Here is a 20,154-nt window from a genome sequence, read left to right as displayed (position 1 = left end):
AATCACTGTCATTTTTGTTACCTGAAGACAAACTATCTGGGGCTTGTTTATAAACCCCTGCTACACAGCAAATACGGCTTCCAACTGACCTACTCTCATGTGGTCCAGGCTTCACAACAGACATGAAGGAGATCAAGGAGGTTGTCTTTGGGTTGTGAGGGGTCTCCTGTTGCATACTGTGTAAACTGTGTTTCATGTTGTGGAAATAAGTATGTTTCAAATAATTGGAGCTGGTGATGACTGTACAATTTACTATGGAGAATGTGGGGGTTTTTGTTGGCTTTTCTGATTTGTTTTTGAGAGCCACATGGCGTTAGGTTTTTTTGTTTGGTTGATTGGTTTGCATTTGCTTTGTGAATAGGAGAGTAGGATCTGACCACTCAAAACATATATATTATTTTCCATCACCCTTTATTCTGACTGTTGATACTTCTGAAATGACCCTCTTCCTCCTCCACCCAAACCAAACACACCTCAAATGTAAAGGGACTAGAACCTAAACCTAGATCCAGGCCTGACTTTTGCTAATAGTGTCTGGTATCTGCTGTGGTAGATGAAATCAAAAGCTGAGGTACAAGGTCCCTAACATTAGGATGTGGTATTAAATGTAGGCTCCAGAGCCCTTTGTTTACTCTACTTAGAACTATCACTGCCATGTTCACACTGAGGTTTGGGATTGTCTTAAATGAAGTAAAATAGAGCAGCCCTTTTTGGCCTCTTAGCCATAAATATACCAAGTTACAGTTATGCCCATTTTGATTTACAATGAAATGCTTCATTTGGTGGGAGGTAAGTACTGGGATGCTAAAGGAGGTATTGGGAAGGAAAACGGAGAGCTTGTGTTGCTGACCGAACCTGAGTCAGTATTTGACAGAGGATCAGTATGGATTTATATGTGCAGGTATTTGGAGACCTTTGTTCTGTGTCCTTTGCTAACATTTCACTGAAAGAATCAGTAGTGTAAGCTTTGACCTACAGAATCAGTTTTGCTCCTATGCCTTTCTGCAATCAGTAACTCTTGCCGTCTGTGTTGCTTTCCAGGTCTCATTTGAATGCTGAGGTGCTCGTCTTGCAATAATTTTCAGTACATTTTATCAGTCTGTAGGTTTGGCAGCAGATCAATGCCTGTATGTGTGTATTTGAGGAATCAAAATCCAGGGACAGGCTGCAAATAGAGACACAGAGGAGTGTCAGTCATGAAAGCCAGTGCTGGTGACAAAGGATAGTACCAAGAGGCTTAGGGGCCTCCTTCAAATTATTTCCACTATTAAATTATCACTTGGTCTTGTTTGAGCCATCCTCCAAGGTCTGAGTTGAGGAAGTTGTCCCAGTTGTTTGTGTTGTAGACATTGGCTGTGGAAGGAAGGGTGATTCTGTGCTGCAGTTTGCCTTCCTCACTAATGGGCTGCCCAGGCCTGGGCATGTGAGATTCCCTCACTCTTCTAAAAGCTGGCATCACCTCCACTCCAGGGCAAGTTTTAGGTTGCTAAGTTGCACTGTGGTGGGGGCACTCCCCTCTAGGGACACCCTAGTCCTGCTGATGGCTCAGAAACTTCTTTGATGCCTGTTAAAATGCTCAAGGAGTGGGCATATAATAAGTAATAGCCATACAAGCACTTAGTTTCCTCTTGTGTTATGTCAGGTATTTATGCTACAAATCTCAGCTGCCAAGAGCAGAAACTTTATCTGCCCCTTCAGCTCCTAGCCATTGAAATGGGATCTGCCATGTCCAGTGCTAATGACAAGTGGATGCTGCCTGATTTAAAATAAAACAGAAAAGTGCTTTTTCAAGTACTTTTTCTGTAATTTAACATCCCTTCAAGGTCTTTCTGTCACTTCTCAAGTGCATCCCATACCAATGCTACCCTGGAGTGTCACCTCCAACGTTTTTCTCTTTCCCTTCCCCAGCTCCAGAGCTGCAGGAAGAGACCTTGTCCTTCGTGATGACAGTGGCAGGGGAGTGACAGGCAGGCTGGGTGGGGGTGGCTGTTGGTGAGCAAGCCTAGTGACAGGATGGGGTGACTAAGAACCAGCTGGCTAATTAAAGCACAGCAGTAGGAGGAGCAAAGTATTTAAGGGTGCCAGAGAGAAAGAGAGATGTCTTCACAAATTTCTTACACTTCAGCAGCCAAGTGACTGGGCAACACAGTGAAAGGTTTTTTTAACTCTTTCATACCTCTCTTGGAGTGAAATCAAGACACTAAGAAAATGGCTCCATTGACTGAAAAGCCTGAATCGAGGTAAGGACACTAGTATGGTTTTTAGTCACGGTTAGTCACATCTACTTCTGCTAGACCTGCTGTGAGCTGAACTCCCAGGACTTTATATGACTCTGGCATATGCTAATATACACTGAGTGGGTAGGTCTGGTGGGCAGTGCACAGTGATTTTCAGAATGCTACTTTCATTTGGATAGGTATTTCCGGTTGCTGATTGAAAAGAGGCAATGTCAGGGTAGTCATTACATGGGTTTGTATTCTCATTAAGGGAAATGGGCACATACTTGCCTCCTTACCCTAGTGATCTTTCTCGTAATTATTTGTATGGGAAGGAGAAATTGAAAGGAATTCCTGAATGCAGATTATGAGGCAGTTACTTAAGAGGAAAATTAAGAGAATGGATGTGGAATTCTCAGCAATATATGAATTTGTCACCTGAGGCAGGAGTCAGAGGGAAGTAAAGATGAGGACTGGCTTCTGGAATGTAACTTTCTGCTATTTCTGGAGACAGAGGATCTGGAGACACTTGCAATGTCAGACTGTTGTTTCACCCATCAGTTTGATTTTCTGCGTGTTTTCAGTAGTGAGTAGAGCAGCAGTGACTTCCTTCTGGCATGTAGGTGACTCTGGAGGCAGCGCAGTCCATCAGGACTAGCAAGCCAGTGCTCCAGCCTGAATTCCCTGGCAGGCACAAGTTTGCTGTCTGGCCTTGGATGTGTGACAGTGGCCAGACTTCTGAGTTTTGCTGAGACCATTTTGTGTCTGATATCCAGGCAGATGAATTAGTCCCCTGGCAATTTTGCTAGCATAGCAGTGCTTCCAGGTTGGAAAAGGCTAAAGAAAATGACCTTGTCTCATTTCAGCTTGCTTCCAACTAGGCTTGTCAGAGATGTGTTGGCAATATTGTATGCCTGGCTCCCTGTGTGCTTTGGTTAGACTTAGCTCTATGTGGTTCTCTGGAGGTTGTTGCAGTTGTTTGTAAAGGAGACCAATTCTCAAACTGATTTTTCTTAATTTGAAACTTTAAAAAGCAACCTGTAAGACTGATACTTATAAAGCCCCGTTACACTATGCCAAATCAGCTAGTTTTGGATGTTGCATAGGATAGAGGCACGAATCTTCCATCTTGGTATAAAATAAGACTATCATCTATATGTATTGAAAATTATTAGCTGTTGCTTAGTGAGTGTTTGTTCAGAGCTTCAGAACAGCTAATGCTAGAAGAGGTTGTAATTAACATTTGGTGTGGTTGCCACAGTGAGCACTCATTCAGGCCTGCACAATTCCTCTGCCTTACACAACTGGAAATCTCAGGATGTGTCTGGAATGGTATAAGGTGGTCTGTAGCATTAAAGTATCTAGAGTATCTGGTTTATATCTCAAAGGTACATCAGAGTCTTCTCTTTAATTTTTATGAAATGTTTGTAAACTGGATTTGAACTTTGAGATACTAGTCATTCTCTAATTAGTATTTCTACTTAATGCAACTTCCTCTTATTTACTACTTTACTGTTTGAGTGTGTGATAAAGGTGAAGACAGCCTTTGTAGTATTTGTTATACAAAATCATGCAAGAGAAGCTGCTGGATGTTGTTTAGATGATCTAATTGATTTGTATTTATAGAATGCCATTCACTGTAGTAAATGCAATGCAGTGTTTGTGTCCCTCAATCCTGCAGTCAGCTGAATGGATTCATTGTTATACATAATTAGGGCTTCTGGAATTTGGGTCTGTTTATTTACAGCAATTGTTCTGCCGAGGCACAAGCAGCCCCATATCAGAGGTCTGCAGAGAGTTAGGTGCAGCACCCAGAGCACCCCAGCTGCACAGCTCCTACAAGTAGTCTCACAACAGCTTGAACTCAATGAATCCTCCATTTCTTCCAGCTGAAGTACAAAGCCAGCATCCTCTTGGCTAGGTGCGGTCATTGCAGACTGAAAGGTTTTCCTTTTGCAACAAAGGTAAATTGGGTGTCATGGAACAAATGAACTCTTACCTGTAAATAAATTCCAATTTCAGCAGTTTTGTGCTCCTTGCCCCAGTTCCTGTGTGAATCTCAGTTAAGTGTCCTGAACAGTCCCAGGATGTGGTATGCTGTTAAGTTGTTTACAACCTTCCCTGGAGCTGGCAGCCTGAGATGTGTGCGCAGTGAGCTCCCTTTTATAGGATGTACATAGGCTTGTTTGTACAGTGTTTCCATCTATGAGATGTGATCATACATATTGCAGATAAATCTGAACAGAAATCTCAACTTCTGCTGCTGTCAAGTGCTGTGCTTTGTATCTTCTGCTAAGATGGAGATGAGATTTTATTTAAAATATCCTGGGAAATGTTTGTTTTCTTTCTGAAGTTTCAAAATGTTCATGTGAGTTGCTTGGGTATATGGGTGTGGCAGAAAGGCATTCGTTTCTTCAGCTGACACCCATGATACATGGGCCAGGGCTACTGTCACCATGTCTCAGCCACCAAAAACTAAAGACAGAGGGCAGTCATGACAGACTGAGGAGGAAGTCAAAGCCCAGTTACAGTGTATTTAGAGTTTATTGCCAGGAGAAGAAATGTTTTTGACTGTAAGGCAGGGATGTGAGCAGTTACTTATCCAGAGGGAACTGGTAGTAAACTGCATGCCGAGTCTGCTGTGAGCCAAACAACCTTCTGGATGGCTGTTTTTCAACCCTGAGTCTGCAGCAGAGCAGGAGGTTGATGGCTCAAGCAAGAGCCACCTTTCATCCACAGTCTTCCAGGTATAAGTCAGTGGTCTTTAATGAAGGTTTAGTGGCTAATATGACATTATTCCAGTCTATTTCTTTGCAGGGTGGTTCCTATAGACATCAAATCACTATCTGAACTAGCACTAATAATGGAATTCATTTTAGTATACAGGTCAGAGTTAGAATGGACAAAAAGAGATGATTTACCTTTTCAACCTTGCTCTTCAGCTGTTGGGCATGTTGGCTGTAGGCTTTGCTCACTGGCTTTGTGACGTTAAGTGGAGTTTAGACTTTGGCCTGCCGATCTTTTAAAGTCTTTCACTATTTGTCAGATTTTAATGAGATGGGTGACAGCATGCTGGCCAATTTCTTTGGGAATGCAATTGCACTTCTGAGGAAGACTCAGAGGTGCAATTGCTTTCTAAAATGCATGGATAGGGGTGAATGTAAGGAGGAAGACCTGCTTAAACAGAAAAATTGAGTTGGTGCAAAACAATTTATCTATAGCTGCTCATGAATATGATTTAGGTCGCAAATGAGAAACAGCATTCATGCCATAAAAGCAATGAGTTCTGGAGCAGGCTTACAGGAAGAGCAGTGGAGGCGGGAAACTTTAGCAGTTTTAAGCTGGAATGTGAAGTGTTCTTGCACAGGGTTGTATGACACAGTTGCCTGCAATAGCATGGGAGTAGGCTGGATGACCCAGGAGATTCTTTTCTGCCCCCTGCTCCACAAATGGTGACCTTGAACTGAGTCAACTCAGGTTGCAGTAAACTTTGTTTACTCTGAAGTTGATGACTTATTTCAAAAGCATCTCAGAATTCTTAAAGCTGTATCTCCTAGTTTACATTTCCTATTTAACTTTTATTATTAAGAGAGGCACGTTCCTTATATATTGCACCAAAACTGGCACCTATTTAATTTTGCTCATTTGGAAGGCAACAGACACACACTATATTTAAAGGAAAAAAAAGAAAGTGGTACTGCATTTGAAATGTGCTGTGTTTGTTTATTGTAACAGCTGTAAGTTCAATTATTTATAAGAACACCATGTAATGATGCCATTTGTTTCATTTAGTAAGCTTTCAGTGCTCTCTCTCTGCTGTCTTAACACTTGCTGAAGAGTGTGTGGAAGCTGTTGTCTTGTACAGAATTGGTGTGATAATTCTATGTGCACTGCTTGCTTACTCATAGTCTTTTCATTACTTTTATTCTTAGGACCATAATGTCTTCTGAAGGAATGACAGGATGTTCTTTAACCCTTAAAATAAAAATGATAGACAACATATTTCAGTATTCCAGAATAAGAGAATAATCATAGTTGAAGAGAGAGCTGATTGCCTGGGTTAATCTGAGCTGCCTGCTCTATTCTGAGTTACTTTTTTTTCTTGTCATGTTTTATATGATGTGAGGTGAGAAGTGCACAGGAGATGTGTTTTCCAGCAAGTTCCTTTAAGCAGAGGAACGTGCTAGTGGGAGGCACTGACTGCAGTACAGCTCTTTGCCCACTTTCCAGATTTGAGACTCCATATTGCTGACATGGCTCGCTGAAGAGGAGCATTTGGGTCAGGGACACTGATGGCATTGTGAGAAAGGGTCTGAGCCAGGGAGAAACAAATGAGTGCTGCCAGTGATGTGTAAGACCTGACCAGGTGAAAAGTAAGTTTTGTTATTGCTAATCATCCTTTCAGTCTGAAAGCTTGCAATTTTTCTGATAGCCTCAACTCCTACTTTATACTAATATAAATTAGAATTTGATTTTTCATGTAAATGCACCCACAAAACACTTAAAGCTCTTGTATTTAGAGAGAAAACTTCGAAAATGTGAAAAACTTGAAACTGAGAAAAATAAAGGAGTCTACATCTCAGGAATATAAGGGACAAGCACAATAAATTTTTAATGTTCATCTCATGCCTAGCAATTGTTTTAAAATCCTATCTGAGTCACTGGAGCTGTCAGTAATAACAAGGGAAGAAAAAGGAAGTTACTTTTCCCCACGCTCACATTAAACCACCAAAAATAATGACTGCCCACGACTCTTAGCTGAGATACCAGTGACCTAAGAGCATGTGTCCTTGCTCAGAACTATTAATGAGCTGTTTGGTACCCCCTGCCTTTGTGGGGGGGAGTATTCAAACCTTTAGAGCATGTGAGATAATCCAGACAGGCTGTACAGAAGTGGTTGCCACTTATCTGCATTCCTCCTAAATAGGCTTCTGAGCACACTGCTCTCTTTTCCACACCAAGTAGGGAAGGGACTGCAGCCTTGGAGAAATGTGTTGGGGGTGAAAGGGAGGAAGGAAAAGTTAAACATCCGTCTAGAGGTAGGACTGAACTGACAAGGAGTTGGTGGATGTTACGTATGGACACTGGCATGTTCAGGGTTACAGCTGCTGGTCTATGCCCTGAGGAATTCGTTACCTTTCATTGTGTTTTGCATGTGTGCAGCTTTGAAGCCTTTGTTGCTATGTCTGTCACATTTCAGGAAAGGCACTAATTCCAGTCTGGCAAGGACACACTGGTTAGCTGGAGCCGGGAGCTGAAAGGCGACATGTGGGGGTTTTGCTTTGGAGTACTTTTTCTACTAGTTTTCTTTTTTCCTTTGCCTGATCTGGCAATAGGAAGTTCTCAGTTTTTAACACTGACACGAGGGACTTCATTCTTGGTTCCCTTTGAAACACTCCTTTCTGAAGTACTGCTGTGCATTACTCTGTGTGTCTACAGGAACAGCTTGGCCATGTCTACAGAAAGATCTTGAGGGGAGCTGGGAGCAACAAATGATTCCAGACCCACCTGTTTCCAGGAACAGCCTGTCTGCCCAGCCTGGCAGGGACTAAGCTGCCTAAGGATCCAAATGTGCATAGCACACTGGCTTACGGCATGTGCCTTCCCAGCTGTTAGAGGCCAATACTTGGCTGCACTGGCACTGTGGAGCCAGGTGTGTTACCTGGCTGGACTGTCCATCTGATCCCAAGGGCAGCCCTAGGACTGAGACAGGCCTAATAGGACTTCAGTTTGTGGTTTGGCTCAAGTACGTGGAAGACAGGTAGAATAACTCTGTAGCCCTGATGCAATAAGGTGCCAAAGCATGTTCTCAACTCCAAACATGCACCATAATTTTGTTGGCCTAAACAGGAGTTACTTCTACTTGCATGCAGCAGACCTGTGTGCAGATAATCAACTGATCAAAATCAGCTTTTAAATGGAGTTTCTGGAGTTAGACCAACGCAGGGACTCAGGATTGGCTGCTCTACCCTGAGCACACTGAATCCATTCTGTATATGGGAACTTGCACTAAGCACATCTTTGGGTGCTTGAAGGAAATTGATTAGTTTCACAGAAAGTGAACATTGGATGCTTGTTATTTTAATTGAATTCCATAATTGCTACTAAGTGTGGGGATATGTGGAAAAGTAATTTTTCCAGATCCAATCTAAATCTAATGGGTTTGTACATGTCTTCCATTTAATTTTAGCAGTCTTCTTTAATTATCACTTCATATTTTTCCTCAAATCACTTGTTTGTAAAAAGTAATTTAATCTATTAATGCTAAGTAATTATACTTCTTTTTGGTATGAATTCTTTCCTAAATGCTTTTCTTAATGCAGTGAAGGTTAGTTGCTTCACACTGTAAGCAATGTCAAGACTGGATCAAAAAGACATGACAGAAATCAGAGCTTTATGGCAGTTGTGATGTCACTGTTTCCAAACAAATGAGACTTTTTAAAAGGGTGAAGCATGTGGTCATGAGTTTGATTGCTCGATACTGCTATTGTGGGAGGGGCTGTGATGCTCTGGCATTGCAGCAGCAGTGGAGCCTGCCTTTGCCCAGACATTACAGGCAGTAAATCCTCTCTCCTCTCCTGAAAAGGTAATATATTGAACTATTTTTTCCCACTCCTTTTAATCTTGCATACCAAAGGACAGCATTGCAACCTCTTGGGGATGCTTGGAGTGGAAGAAATTCTCTGTTGACTTGCATGAAGCCCATGGGGAGGGCCAGTGCTGAGTTAAAACACCTGGGTATCAGCAACCTCCTCAGCTTCAGAGAGATGTTGATCCTAAAGCTGAGATGAGATTTGCTGTAGTTGTTGCCCCTTCTTGTGCTTTTCTCCTGGCCCATGGAAGGACTGGCTTTTATCCCAATGAGTTTAATATGTAACATTTTTCTATGTGTAGAGGAGCACAATATTGCTACAAATCTCCTTAAGCTGGATAACATAATTTTAGACTGTTTCTTTTTTATTTGCTTGAACTAAGGCATCTTTCTGGAATGGAAACACACAGAGATCAGAAGGACCATTATTACTAAGTATGTCTGTCTACATTTTCAGGCTGTGTCAACCATTACTATTTCAGGGACTCACTTCTAATATGAAATGCTAGAAACAAAAAGCAGATAGTATACGGGCAATCAAAATGAGGCAGCCAACCTTTCAAGCTGGACTTAATTTTTGTTGTTGACTGGTTTTATACTGTACCCCCCACTTTACATTGTATTTGACTGGGATCAACTTGGAGCTAGGCTGAATCCTGCTGAGCCTTCATGAACCCACAGTGTATATCTTATGTGGGTATTTTAGTGAAGGAAATATTTAAGCAATTAAGTGTTGGCAGCTGTTCCTAGGGTGGCTTGCTGGGGAGCCCAGATATTGTCTCATTTTATAGACTCATCTGTTACTATACTTGCTTGTTGGGTTTTCTTTCCTTTTGAGTGTCTGTTGAACATGCTCATTATATTCTGGCTGGCATGAAACAAATGCTGGATAAGAAAAGGGACGCTTGAGGCAGGAGAACAAATTCAATTCCCTGAAGGGAATTTTCACCTCTTAAAATGTTCCACTGCTGCCTCCAGTTCATGTAAAAGGAAAAGTATTTCCAGCTCTGTTGTTTAGTTTCTTGCTTCCCCAAGCAATTTTCCCTGTACTTGTCAGTTTGGGCTTCTTAGTTTTGCATGATTTTGTGATTTCAGATGCATATTTCTATTGGTGTCATGAAAGCCATTAAGTGTCTGGGGCTACACTTATCTCACTTTCTTTGGGGCTAACATTTTGGCAGGGGGAGAAGTGGAGATTGGAACACAAAATTAAAGGACTTTTAATTCAACTTAGGACTTTTAGAGAGTTGAGAGATCTTGTCAAAAACACACCTTTTTTTTTTTTTTTTTGAAACCTGTTTGCTGCAGGTGTCAAGTCCCCACAGGAGTGAGGACAGATAGACCTCACAATTGTCCTCCACACATTGGGATCACCATGAAAACTGACTTTTTCTTCTGCTCCTCATCTGGTACTTTTTCTCTTAGGTTGGCAATTTCACTGCCTTTGGTAACAGGAGAATTAAAGCTTCCAGCTTTCACCTTTCACTTACTGGAGTCTGATCCTGAAAATATCAGCTGCATTGCACAGCTGGAAATGATTGGTACAGAAGTTATAATATGCATTTTAACAAGTGCATCTCTTCTGTATTGTTATATCTTTCAAAGGATAGACTAGCTTTGATATGAACAGAAAATTGCCTTGAGATATAGAAAAGCTCTAATTTGAGGGTTTTAGTTTAAAGCTTTTAGTGTCACTTTGATTTTTTAAATTCTCTTAAAAGGTGATGCACATTTTATATATTAGAAACTAGTTAGACTTACACTTTGCCCTTTATAGACTCTTAAGACTTAAATTACTATCTTTCAATTTTGTATGAAGATTAGTCTTAAAGTCTGGAAGCAGTGCTTGTATTGGGTAGAAATAATCTTTAATTTCTGATAATTATCAGCAAAAAAAAAAAATATATGATGCTTGACATGAATCCACTTGGCATTTGAAAGTAATTTTTTTAAAGAAACTATGACTGTTGCCGGGACTCTTGTGGTGAATGTTCAGCATTGTGTCCAGTGCTGTCTGGACAGACATGAAACATAATGTAATCATTCTGCCTTTCACTTTAAACAGACATAAACAAAATCCAGAAGTGGAAAAGGCAAGTCGCTCTGCCACAATGAGCTCTGGTAAGTCTTTGTTGTTTTCTACTTGCACTCACTGGTCTTCCTTTTTATTACTAGTAATATTCCTGTTTGTTTCTGATACAATTATTCACATTTGTTGCTTGAATTTTGGCCCAAAAAGTAGCTAGAAACAACTTGAACTGGAGTAGGTCCTGTAGCTTATTTCAGTATGGAATATAAGAATTCAAAATTACTGATAACCTGGAAAAATCATCTGAATTTGATATATTTTAGTAGAGATGAAAACAAAGTTTGACGTATGGATAGGAAAAAATCAGATGTTCAAAGAAAAACAAGGGACCAGGAAATGGGAGCTGGTTGGGAAGAGGAAAACTTCTGGGCTTGTCTGGGTAACAGGCTAAATCAGAGTGAAAAATAAAGCAGATGCCAGACTTGAAGAGAAATCTGTAAGATCTATAGAATGATATTCCCACTTAATTTCAGCATCTTAGGAAGTCTCGACTGGGATATCATGTCCTGGTTTTGGCACATTTTGAAAAAAATGAAGAGAGTCCAGAAAAGCATGACCTGGGAATTCAGTGTAAGCACTGATAAGCTTACAGGCTGGTAAGCACTGGAATAGGTTGCATCAGGGTAGTGCTGGAAGTTTGTAAGAACTCATTAGGCAAACATTTGTCAGGAGTGGCAGAGGTAGATTTGTTTCATTCATGGTTCAGAAATAGGTCTTTAGATGACCTTTGGAGCTTCTTTCTAGCACTGTCTCCTGTGTTTCTCTGAATTTACAAGAGCCAGTTTTATTTGTGTCAGCTGAAGACCTTGTAGACTTGCAAAAATCTTAACTGAAAACCACTTCATTTGTCTTTCAGAACATGAAGAAATTGGTGTTGCAAAAACTGTTATCAATGGGCTGAGCAGCAATGGACAAGAAAAAGGTGGGTTAAGATCTCCAGAGATACCTCCGCAGCTCCTCCCGCATGTCAGCTGGTGATGTGCTTGATTTTCCCAGAAATTCACTACAGCAGGGGCTTCCTGATTCAGTTCACTTGGCGACTGACACAAGAAAAGTCTTGTACTGCACCATGCTAGTAGCAGCAGCATTTCTTAGCTCAACAAATGTTCTTTGTCTCTTTAAAGTGGCAGGCTGGACTTGCCTCTTTGTATATTTTTAGTGCTGTGTTGAGGAAAGCTGTACACTACTCGTGGTACTTGTGAGCACCTGTGAATCGGTATCGTAGTGAGTTGAGACAGCATGGGTTTGTGGTGCCTGTATGTGATCTGTTAACTTCAGGGAGAGGTTGAGGTTTGAGTGTGGGATTAAAGGGCAGGAATTAACCATTTAAGTGATGAAAAAAAATCTAAACAAACCAGTCTTCATGTTAACATCAGCGGGTTTGCAGTGTGCTTTATAGCATTCAGTTTTGTAGAGTGACTGTGTCTGTTTTGGCAGAGTGAAAAATATGTGGGTATGGGCTTATTTTCTGTTGGTTTAATTTCCTTTCTTTTCCTTTGATGCCTTTTTATAGTGGTTAGTATTTTGACTGCATTGTGGATGGATGAATTCAGTCAATTTCAAAGCAGAACAGAATCAGGATTGTTTCCTAAGCCACAGGCTGTTTGATTTGGGATCTGTTGCATTCACAGGGTCTCTGCTCAGGAAGAATTATGGAAAACAGTGTTTGATTTGGGTTCCTCTTTTATTAAAAAAATTAAACTATTTTTAAAAATTAAACAATTCTATCAAATTAAATAATGATTTTATGAGTTTTGAAAAAAATTCTGTTAGAGTCTTTCCCCAGGCTTTTGTTGCTTGAGACCCCTTTTCTAGATTGTGAAATCTCTGCTTTCCAGTTTTGCCGGGTATCAGAAAGATCTGCCACAAGAGGGGGCGTACACACCACCCTGATGTCAATGCCTCCCTCAAAGCTGGCCCAGTGCTCAGTGTTAGTCTGTAAAGTATTAGAAATGTGGTTCCTCTTACTCCTGATTTTATAGGCATGAGATGGCATGGAATGTGACAAGACATCTATCATTTTCCAGATAACACATGCAGGAAACAGGTTTTATAGAAGAAAGTCCTGGCTCTGCAGAATCAAGAACACTACTCAGATTATGCTGGTAGAGTCATGATATACAAGATGTTTATCTTGGCAGCTCCTGTTGAGCTTCACCTCTGAATAGTACTGCCCTTTTCACAACGACTCCTCTTTGTACCTGTTGATTTGAACAGTTTTGTAACAATTGCTAGAATTTTGCATAGTGCTATGTATGGTTTTCCCCAATGTTACCACATATATATAATTAGGGTGCTAGCTAATGAAGTCAGGTAGAAATCTCTTCAATTTACTGTTTATATGGGTGGATTTTTTTTTTCTGAAATAGCTATATGGATGCTACCCTTTAGCATGGGACCTTTTTCAATATTATTTTAATTCCTTCTGTTGTTGAACTTGTAAAAAATGAGCCATGAAATTCAGAATTCATGTATTGTGGCTAGTTTAATGTTCTTCTCTCAACCTTTCAGTACTTGGGGTTTTTTTCACTTTATTTTGTTTTTGCTGAACCATATTAATGGTTTACTTAACATTTTTATTTTTGCATGTAGTGTACCTCAGTTCAGTGATTACACTGAAATTTTTTTATAGCTTCTAAAAACTAATGCTTCCAGATTCTTTTTGCGTGCAGCATAGTGGCAGTCAGCATTAGTCCATTCAGTAAGCAGTTCTGTATGCTGCATAAAACAGACGCATCCTGAATTAGGGCGAATGAAGGGATATTTTTAACAGTTGCATCATTGCTCTCTAGACTGCTTTTGTATTTGAAATTTCCTGCTATTGTGTCTCCAAGTACATTAGAAAATTTTGTGGCATGCTTCCCAAACTCTGTTCTTTCCTTTTTGGATGTGCCATTTACACTTTTGTGTTTGCAGCTGTTGACGTCCCTTTATGTACACGTTCTATTTCTGCCGTTAAAATAATCCCTGTGAAGAAAGTGAAAAGTTCTCCTCACCTAGTGCTGCCTACAGGTATCTTCTTTCCTCCCCTGCCATGCCTTAGTTAGCCATCATTGTCCCTCTCCTCTCTCCCTCTATCATTGTCTCTCTGCTTCACCCACATGCTTTGGCTAATTCTCAGCTTCATGCTCCTCTCACTCCTCCCAGAGCTGCAGATTTCATTGGTAGGTAATGCAGTTAACTCTTGATGGCACAATACACTGTCCTCAGTTATGCTGCTCTTCTGCAGACTTAATTGTGTCTGCTTGAATCTGGGATCATTGTAAGCTCTTCTACTAATGCTCAATTATGAAAAATATTGTTATTATTATTATAGACTCATTTTGAACAAAACTCCTGAAGAACCAAAGAATGTTTCCTGCATATCTTTGGTCTTTATGAAAACAAATGGTTCAAGCATAGTTCAACATTGGTGGTATGGGTTTGTTTTTCTGTGCATGCACTGAATTTAATCCACATGTGAATGAGTAAGGATGTTAGGCTGTCACCCTCTCCCCAGGCGCATGCTTCCCCACTAGAAGTACAAGATTATACTTGAACTTTGCTGGACAGTCAGGCTAGTGTAGCTGATACTGCTTGTCTCTCTTAATCTGTCACATTTGTGCTTTGTTGGACTAGTACAGTGCTAATGTCTTGTTTATTACTAGCTGCTGGATTTCTATCCTGAGAGATTCAGATTCTTGTTTTCTGTCGTTTGTGAGGGAATACATCATTCTAGACATTTGTTTTCATCTCCCAAGGTGAGAGTCTGGCAAGATTTTATTTTCAAATATTTTCAAAGCTTTTTAATTTTTTTTTTCATTCAGAGGATTTTTTTTCTGACTCTTATTCTTTTGGTTCAGTATATAGGTTTAATCTGTTGTATGGAAAATTAAAAAAAATACATGTATTCCCAAATTTAATTCTCCTCCAGTATGATGGCAATATTGTTTTGACATGTCATACATGTTGAGCTCTGTTTCCATTTCCCTCCAGTGCCTGTGAAGCAAATGTAGGCATAGAGTTGTAGGAGGACAGCTACCCTGCACTCCTTGTGGATGTGTGTGTCAGGCCTAGTGACTCCCAACAGCATCGTGTCCATGCTTTACAGTTAGAGCACTCTTAAAACCAGAGTCTCGGAGCTTAAACCTTTGTGCTGTGGTTTGAAAGTGAGTCCATAGAGTCCTTGGGCTCTGTGTTGTGCCATATGGATGGGAATGATAGCCAGAACTGCACTTTGGGGCAAAAGGAATCCTGATCCTTCCTGAATCATGTGAAAATCAGAGAAGTCAACTTCTATTTCACCAGGGATGTGGGTGACCTTGAGTTGTGATCAGCTGTGGTATATTTAAGGATGAAACACCTTTTGATATGTCTGAGTGAATAGTCTTTCCCCTCACAGAGGCTGCCTCAATGCTGCCTCAGTTAGCTAAAGGCTGAACTATAGGAAAGTATCCTCTGATTTTTTACTTACTCCATCCTTTTTATAGTCCTAAATATGGATCTAAAACAATGCTTTTTGTGAAATCTCTAAAGCATTGGAAACCCATGTAAGGGCTTCAACAGTGGAGATTCCAGCACACAGGGCTTTCAGGGAGAGCCAGGAGTTTGGCATTCATTGAGTTTCTCCTCTTACTGCCATTGTCCATCTGGCATATTGATGTTTCCCCATACTGTGACCACACTGGCTGTGGTTTGCATGGTTTGCAACCTCAGCCAAGGTGTTACCGTGGTCTCTAGGCACTGTACTGGTGTGGGTTTGGTGGGGCATTGCCTTGCTGAAATCAGCCATGGAATACTGATCTGCACAAATGTGGGCTGTTGTCTGGACAATAAACAACAGCCTTTGTCCCCTCTGTCCAGTCTGAAGGCATCATTTTTGTTATAATAGCAGTTCCTGGAGAAGAGCTGCATCCTTCCCCATGCAGAGACAGCATGATCCTCAACCCATAAAAATAAAATTTGTGTTGTCACTTGTGTAATGCAGCCTGTGCTCAGTACCTTTCACACTCCCTGTGCAGTCATGGTAGGGCTGGTACCTCTGTGTAGGTAAATGAAGTCTGATGGCAGCTGCAGGTCACTAATAGTGCATGAGAAGAGAAGGTGATGTGTTTGTGTATGGAAATAGCCTAGAGAAACAAGACACTTTTCAGCCTTATTATTTCCAGAGGTATCTTAAAGGAAACAACTGTCCAGAAAGATTTTAATAGGAGGAGAAAGAGAGGTAGCTTTGAAGTACTGGTTTGTTATTACTTAATAGGATGACAGGAGGAGCAAACCCAGATCATGGACTGAAGTACACAAAGGTAAGCCTGCACAGAAGCTGTGCTGAACAGCAAGGACGCTGGCATGATCTGGTATCTGATCCTGATCACAGGTTGATCTGAATAGGCATGTGTTAAATCTCCTTCTTTCTGGGATTTGGGTTCCTGTGTCAGAAGGTGAAACTCCGCAATGAAGTGCGGAGATGGCAGGGAGGTGACTTGCAGTGCCTTGCCTTTTGATCGTATTCAGCATTGTTACAAGATTTTATCTTCCAGTGGTCAAAAGTCTTTTTTTTTTTTTCCTCTTTCAGTCCTCCACAAAAAACATTTTTAAGCTTTGGCTCACAAAGTGTGTGCATTATAACACTGGCACATCCCTATAGAAGAGCTACAGGTGTAATGGAAGGCTGTCCTTGCTAGCACAGTATCTCTGTACAAAGTAGAACAAATAAAGGAAATGGACCTGTGAACTTTGGTTCAAACACTCCTTTTTCTCCCCTCCTTTCTTAGCTCTGTTGCACCAACTCAGAACTTAACTGCTACATTCATCAATTACATGAATATAAAACTGCTTTGATTTCTCAATGCTTTAAATACAGAGCTAATCTTCATCTGCACAAACATTACTAGATTGATTCACCTGGAGACAGCCATGCTAAAATTACTCTAGAGCTCTGATGGCTCCTGATAGCTTTGCATCATCCCTTTCTATGTGTTTCTTCTGTGCATGTGCATTTCCTGTAGAAATGGATCCCACAAAAGTCTGCAGTGGAAAAGGAGCTGTAACCCTCCGGGCAACTCCATCCTATGAAGGGAATCGGAATATCACTTCACCATGTCCTCAGGAAGTTGAGCAACCTGAAAGTAAGTGGTGGAAGGTTAACTGGCATCTATTATTCATAGTAACCTCAAGACAGGTCAGTCCAGGATCTTGGGCTTACGTTATAATTATGGTTTAAAGCCCAGAATTCCATAGCATAGTTGGAAACCTCTTGCAAGGACCACACGAGTAGAGAGACTGACTCCTAGTGCAAGTTTCATGACCGCTCAGTAATTGACTAAAGTTTGTCAGCAGCACCAAAAACTCTGTTCTTTTCTTTCTTTCCCTCCCACCCCCACAGCCCCCAGGGTGGCCTGTGTCATTTCTTTTTACCCCAGGCATGAGGTGGAACAGAAGGAAGCTGAGTGGTGCTACTGCCACTGCAGCATTCAGCTGGGTTGTCAGGGAAGCAGGCATAGCGTCCCCCCAGATGGACAGCGTTGCCACAGAGCTCTGCTGTCTTTCAATAGCAGATGTGTAATTACTTAATTGTAGGAGACAGGCAAAGCACAGCAAACCTGGCCAGTGTCGTGGGGCTGGCAAAGAGGATGAACTCCCAAAGGCAAGATGCCGTTAAGGGGGAGGGTGTAAAAACGTGCTCTTGAAAGCAAAGCATATATCATTTCTGACTGTATTGTTGGAGAAAGGGCAATTCCATTAATTCTAGCCCTAATGTGCCACTTTTGGCTCTGTCTTCTCCTGTTCTGCTCCACCCGTGACCTACCCTCTTTTTGTGCTTGCCTTTCTCTGTTTCTTTACTCCTACCCCCTGCTGTTGCCTCTCTCCTTTCTGTTGATGGCTTCATAAATTTCCAACAGCTTGAATAGCAATGGGTCCATTACTATGGAAATCAGTTCATTAATACTTCTTTTGCTTACTCTCTCGATCGCTTTATGAAATGTACTTTGGAGCTGGAAGAGCTTAGTGCATGTAACTTAAAAAGCAAAATGGGTACAGGGTGGGGAGGAGCCCAGTGGGAAGCAGGTAAATATGTGATGAGACCACTGCATGTAGCTGCAGGGACTGGCTTGTAGTGTGATGTTGTATCTCATTACACCCTTCATGCACTTAGTCTGCAAAACTTGATCTATTTGTTGGTAGTCCTTTATCTCAATCACATATAGCGATATTGTTAAGGATAGCTATGTCTTCATAATCTGAATACAGGGTCCCTACATTTCCAGTAATTTGTGGTGTCTGGATGTCAAGCTGCAGCTTTAGAAAGTAGCTAGCTAGGCAGCCTTTTTGCCTCTGAAGTAAGAATGTCAATGAACAATTGTTTCTTCATTGCTCTGAATGAATTGCCTTGTGTTTACAAAGGTCAGAAACAAGGAGGACATCATGTTTAGGGCTGGTCTCTATGGTAATTACGCAGCCCTGTCAGAAAGCATTTTATGTGTGAAATGAAGTAGCTTGACTCTTGACTTCAATTGGTTCATGTTTTCTGGAAATGTAATGGTTTATTTTTTTCCCCCTTTCTTTTCCTCTATGCCTATGCTCTACCCCTACCTCTTCTGTCCCTCCTTTCTGCGAAACACTTAGGTCTGGAGCCAGAAAACTCAGAAACAGGTATAAACATTGACTGCTTCTGTTGTTACTTCTGTTGCTTTATTGGAATTATTTCTTGTTGCCTTGGGGAAAAAAGAAGTAACTGGGGGGGGATGGGGGAAGGAAGAAAAGAGTCCCCTCCTTTCACTTATCCTGCTACTGGAGGGAATCTGTGATCTGAGTTTTCTTTCCCCTCACAGATGATTGGAGGTCGTCGTCTAACACTGATGCCAATGGCGATGCCCAGCCATCTTCTCTGGCTGCCAAGGGTTATAGGAGTGTGCGTCCAAACCTTTCTTCAGACAGCAAGCCACAGGTAAGCCTTCCTTCTGTGACCCTGAGGTGATCATCTGGGTTCAAGCACTGAATTCATGATCAGGAGTCCTGGGTTGAACTCCAGACTTGACTGCAGATGGGTAAGTTGCTGTGCCTCAGCTTTTTCTGCCTTTAAAATGGGGGCAGCACCGATGTCAGCAACGTGTTGTGGAGCTCATATATTCAGGCACACCACAATGTTTCCTCGGTGGATGAAGGAGGAGGACAATGCTATTTGTAAGAAAAAAGGTGAAGTAATCATCTGTAATTATTTTGTATTTTATGCTGGCTTATTCCTAGAAATTGCTGCAGGCTGAAATCACAGTTGCCCCCTACATTAAAAATAAAATATTGGGGAAATGCCTTTCAGTTTTAACACTGTAACTGATAGAAGCCAACAAGGGAAAGATTATTTGTATCTGAAGGTAAATTGTTGAATCCAGTCTGCTAAGAGAATACAGACTGACATGACTGACATTGCATGCATGCAATGTCTTTTTTTTTTTTTTTTTTTTTTTTTTTTTTTTTTTTTTTTTTGGGGGGGGTGCTCAGTCTGCACAGAAGCAGTCTGGAAGCTGGTAAGAAAACCCTTCATTAGAAACTGGATTCTTGTGTGAAACAGAGTCCCTTTAAATCCCAGTCTCCCATCATCAGGGTCCCTTTAGCAATGCTACAGACCAGGTACCATAAGTGAAAGTGGAAGAAGGAGCTGCTCCAATGAAGGTGTGGAAGGAGCAGCACCCTAAAGAGAGACCCATTTCTGCTCAGTACTTAGAGCTGTCCTGTAGTCCTTTCCTGATCTTGTTGATGAACAGAGTGAGCACTGGCGTACATAATACTTGTTACAGAAGTCTCAAGAACTACTGTTCAAACTGAGCTGAAATGGAAGAAATTCCAAAAGGAATGAACCTGTTCAGAGGCAGAAGCCCTTTAGAACAGCACTAACCAACCCACTTCTTCACTCCCTTATGCTTCAAGGAAAGGGTAGGAGGGGCAGAGGGGAAGCATGAGGACAGCAGATTTTGGAACAGCAGCTGTAATTTTATGAAACTTTTCTACATCTATCTCCCTATAACAAGAATAGTACTTGCCTCAACTTGTCATATATTAATGACTTTTAAAGGACATATCTTTCCAGATTTGAATGTTGCAAGCTGTTAAGGCATCTTCATTCTCTGGTTTTGACATTTTTAGCAGTGGTATAGGCAGCTTTTGCCCATAAACGTATGGCAACAGGGTGTTTGTAAAACCTACTTTCACTGTCTTCAAAGGGTTAATTTGCAAAAATCCAAGGAGCTGTTGTTCACCAGGTGGGTATTCTCTTCTTTCCA

General features: G+C 41.2%; 1 protein-coding gene across 1 annotated transcript in view; it reads left to right on the top strand.

Annotated features, from left to right (window-relative positions):
• The first annotated feature begins 2,199 nt into the window (after positions 1–2,199).
• SORBS1 (sorbin and SH3 domain containing 1) overlaps positions 2,200–20,154 on the top strand; it is a 74,277-nt gene continuing 56,322 nt past the window's right edge. The window contains exons 1-6 of the mRNA XM_053948846.1: positions 2,200–2,240; positions 10,874–10,929; positions 11,754–11,819; positions 16,885–17,004; positions 18,503–18,529; positions 18,709–18,824. Of these exons, the coding sequence (XP_053804821.1) occupies positions 2,209–2,240; positions 10,874–10,929; positions 11,754–11,819; positions 16,885–17,004; positions 18,503–18,529; positions 18,709–18,824 (417 nt within the window). The 5' untranslated portion in view covers positions 2,200–2,208. The remainder of the gene's footprint in view (positions 2,241–10,873; positions 10,930–11,753; positions 11,820–16,884; positions 17,005–18,502; positions 18,530–18,708; positions 18,825–20,154) is intronic.

The sequence above is a fragment of the Vidua chalybeata genome, chromosome 8 (genome assembly GCF_026979565.1).
Source record: "Vidua chalybeata isolate OUT-0048 chromosome 8, bVidCha1 merged haplotype, whole genome shotgun sequence".
NCBI classification, from domain to species: Eukaryota; Metazoa; Chordata; class Aves; order Passeriformes; family Viduidae; genus Vidua; species Vidua chalybeata.
The sequence above is the reverse complement of the archived record's forward strand: the minus strand, read 5'-3'. Positions and strand labels throughout refer to the sequence as shown.